Source organism: Uloborus diversus, chromosome 7, assembly GCF_026930045.1.
Source record: "Uloborus diversus isolate 005 chromosome 7, Udiv.v.3.1, whole genome shotgun sequence".
Taxonomy (NCBI): Eukaryota; Metazoa; Arthropoda; class Arachnida; order Araneae; family Uloboridae; genus Uloborus; species Uloborus diversus.
The window spans coordinates 12548657-12551782 of NC_072737.1; the positions used below are offsets into that span (position 1 = coordinate 12548657).

Here is a 3126-nt window from a genome sequence, read left to right on the forward strand (position 1 = left end):
CATGCTCTGATCCAGAATGACTGTTAAGCTGATGCGTCGGCTCATCTGTACAGGTGCCTTAATATACCCTCGTACTTACTTTGCCTGTTGTGGGTTTCCCCACATCACTTTGCTACATATAATACTAGATCCTCTCATGATCAATTCTATTAACGCATCTTCTGACTTGATTTATTTTTGAAACTTTGTACACATTCTTTTTTTACCACCAAAATATTTCTGCACGTTAAGTACTCTGTTTAACTTTATACTTAAATTTTTTTAATTGTACACTAATTCATTTCATTTCTTTTCAGCAATTATGTGGACTTCCTGTCATCATATTTCAAGAAGCGTGATGTTAGGGGTAAAGCTATGTATTGATACAGACCATGCAAGTTCTTCGAAAAATTACATACTGATGTAAATCCCTCCCAATTCTGTATTCTCAAAATGCATTTGTCACGTTTCTTAACTGGCAGTCATTGGTTGACAGAGTGTTTCTTAATTTTTTATTTTCATCAACACTTCCTATACCAACAATGATGAGATATTGTATTTAAATACTTTTGGTTTCTGTTTGAAGGCATTTTCAAACTCTTGGTGACACAGAATAGGCCAATCAGTTTTCGGAAAAATCCTCTCATGTGAATTGGCACTGGCGTCTTATACTGGCCTACTTCAGCAATGGCATCTTACTTAAATGTCTGTGCTGAGGAAAACCAGCGTCATTCGTGTAAACTGTGTTTATTGGACTTTGCTAAAGATTCAGAATTAGAGGAACACATGAGAGTTCATAGCAGTGAAAATCCACATTCGTCTGAATGCTGTTCAAAGTCATTCTCTGAAGCTACAAATCTAAAACAGGATCATCGCGAAAAATTACACTCGTGTGAACACTGTCCTAAGGTGTTTACTGAAGCGTCACGCCTGAGGCGACATGTGAAAGTAATCCATGCCCCAAAAAAACCATTTTCTTGTGAATTGTGCTCAAAGTCATTTCTTTTTGCTTCGGTTTTCAAACGACATATGAGCAGCCACACTGGGGAAAAGCCCTATTCGTGTGAACATTGCTCAAAGTCATTTTCCACCTCTAACGCCTTAAAGACACATTTGAGGGTCCATACTGGCGAAAAACCGTTTGCATGTGAGTGCTGTTCTCTGTCGTTTTCTCAACGTACGAGTTTGCTAACGCATCTGAGAATCCATACCGGCGAGAAACCATACTCGTGTGGGCAGTGCTCAAAGGCGTTTGCTCGACCTTCACAGTTATATCGACACATGAACGTTCATGATCAAGTAAAGCAATTTTCCTGTCAATATTGCTCCAGGTCATTTTTCCAACTTTCGGTTCTCAAACGTCACGTGAGGTGTCATACTGGCGAAAAACCCTACTCGTGTAATTACTGCTCGAAGGCATTTACTCAATCTACAAGTTTGAGGAGACATGTGATGGTTCATACTGGCGAGAGACCGTATTCGTGTGAACAGTGCTCAAAGGCATTTTATGATAGTTTTAAATTGGAGGCACATTTACGAGTGCATACTGGCAAAAAACCGTATTCGTGTGAACAGTGCTCAAAGGCGTTTGCTCAAGCTTCGTATTTGAAGAGACATATGAACGTTCATGATCTAGAAAAACCATTTTCCTGTCCCCATTGTTGCAAGTCTTTTTCTGATCTTTCAAGTCTCAACTCACACATGAGGGTGCATAATGGTATAAGACCCTACTCATGTGCGTACTGTTCGAAGGCATTTTCTCGACCTTCATGTTTGAAGAGACATGTGATGGTTCATACTGGCGAGAAGCCGTATTCGTGTGAGAAGTGCTCAAAGGCATTTTCTGAACGTTCAAAATTGGAGGCACATTTAAGAGTGCATTCTGGCGAAAAACCGTATTCGGCAAGAAACCCTTTTCGTGTGAACAATGCTTAAAGGCGTTTTCTCAAGCTTCACAATTGATGTCTAACGTCATAATTGATCAGCTTCACAATTGATATGAACATTCATGATCAAGAAAAACTATTTTCGTGTAAATATTGTACAAAAGTTTTTTTTCTGCCTTCTTACTTGAAGAGGCATATAATACTTCACATTGGGAAATAATTTTTTTTTTCACTGGAATTTTTCTAATGTCTTTTTTAGTGCTTCATATTATTATTATATTTGCTTATTTTTATTTATTTATTTATTTTTTAAAAATACAAATGAGATCCAATATGGGTTTGAAGTCTTAATTGACTGGATATTGGGTAAAAGCTTTTACTGAAACTTTACACCAGAATTCTCTTTTGAGTTTCCTTAATGGCCGAAGAACGATTATGCTTTAAATGCTTTGCCATGGCATTTTCTACAGTTTCAGAACTAAAAACGCATATTATGACCACGGGCAAAAGGCCCACTTTTGTAAAATTTGTCAACGAGCATTTTCTCAAGTTAGACACTTGAAAATTCATATGACTATCCCAAGAGCCTGACTAAAGTTTTTAAAGACACTGGGCACGAAATTTATTTGGTGCTCCCCCCCCCCCCCCGAGCTTTTTTTATATGGAGAAGCTGCATAATATCTTGATACTTGCGTATTAACATATCTGTACTAAATTTGGTGGTACCTTATATTGCAAAATATATGCATTATAAAAAATAGAAGTGACATATTACAATAACTAAACATGATTATATATAAGATGTGGTCAAACTTTGCCAGTTGCAGTAAGCCATTAATATGCAAATTTTAACTGTGGTATAACTTTTAATAGTGTTGTAAATATAGAACTCGGAGTGGTTTCAGAATTTCTGAAAGAGATTTTTATTTTTTTTTCTTGATTTAATATTTTCATCTTACTACATAGTGCAATATAGAATGAGTCCAAAATCAAAATTTTATATACTGATCTGGTGCCCCCCCCCCCAACTGTTGGTGCCCTGTGCCCATGCCCCATGTGCCTGTGCCTTAATCTGACACTGACCATCTCTACAGGCAGAGTATCATATTCCTGTGAAGGCTTTGTAAAGGTATTTTCTGTGGTTTCAGAGTTAACAGGGAGTAGAATGATAACTAAGAGAAACCATTCTGTGCTGAATGTTTTTAGAACACTTATTCAGGTTGAACGGTTGGGAATTCATATCACTATTTTTACTGGCAGA

General features: G+C 37.2%; 1 protein-coding gene across 1 annotated transcript; it reads left to right on the top strand.

Annotated features, from left to right (window-relative positions):
* Positions 1–666: 666 nt before the first annotated feature.
* On the top strand, positions 667–1940 carry LOC129226259 (zinc finger protein 271-like). The gene has a single exon (XM_054860860.1). The coding sequence runs from the start codon at positions 667–669 to the stop codon at positions 1912–1914; it is 1248 nt and encodes a 415-aa protein (XP_054716835.1). The 3' UTR covers positions 1915–1940.
* Positions 1941–3126: the final 1186 nt, after the last annotated feature.

Excerpts from the sequence above, each read along its gene's own strand:
- LOC129226259 (XM_054860860.1), top strand. The coding sequence starts at position 667 with ATGGCATCTTACTTAAATGTCTGTGCTGAGGAAAACCAGCGTCATTCG.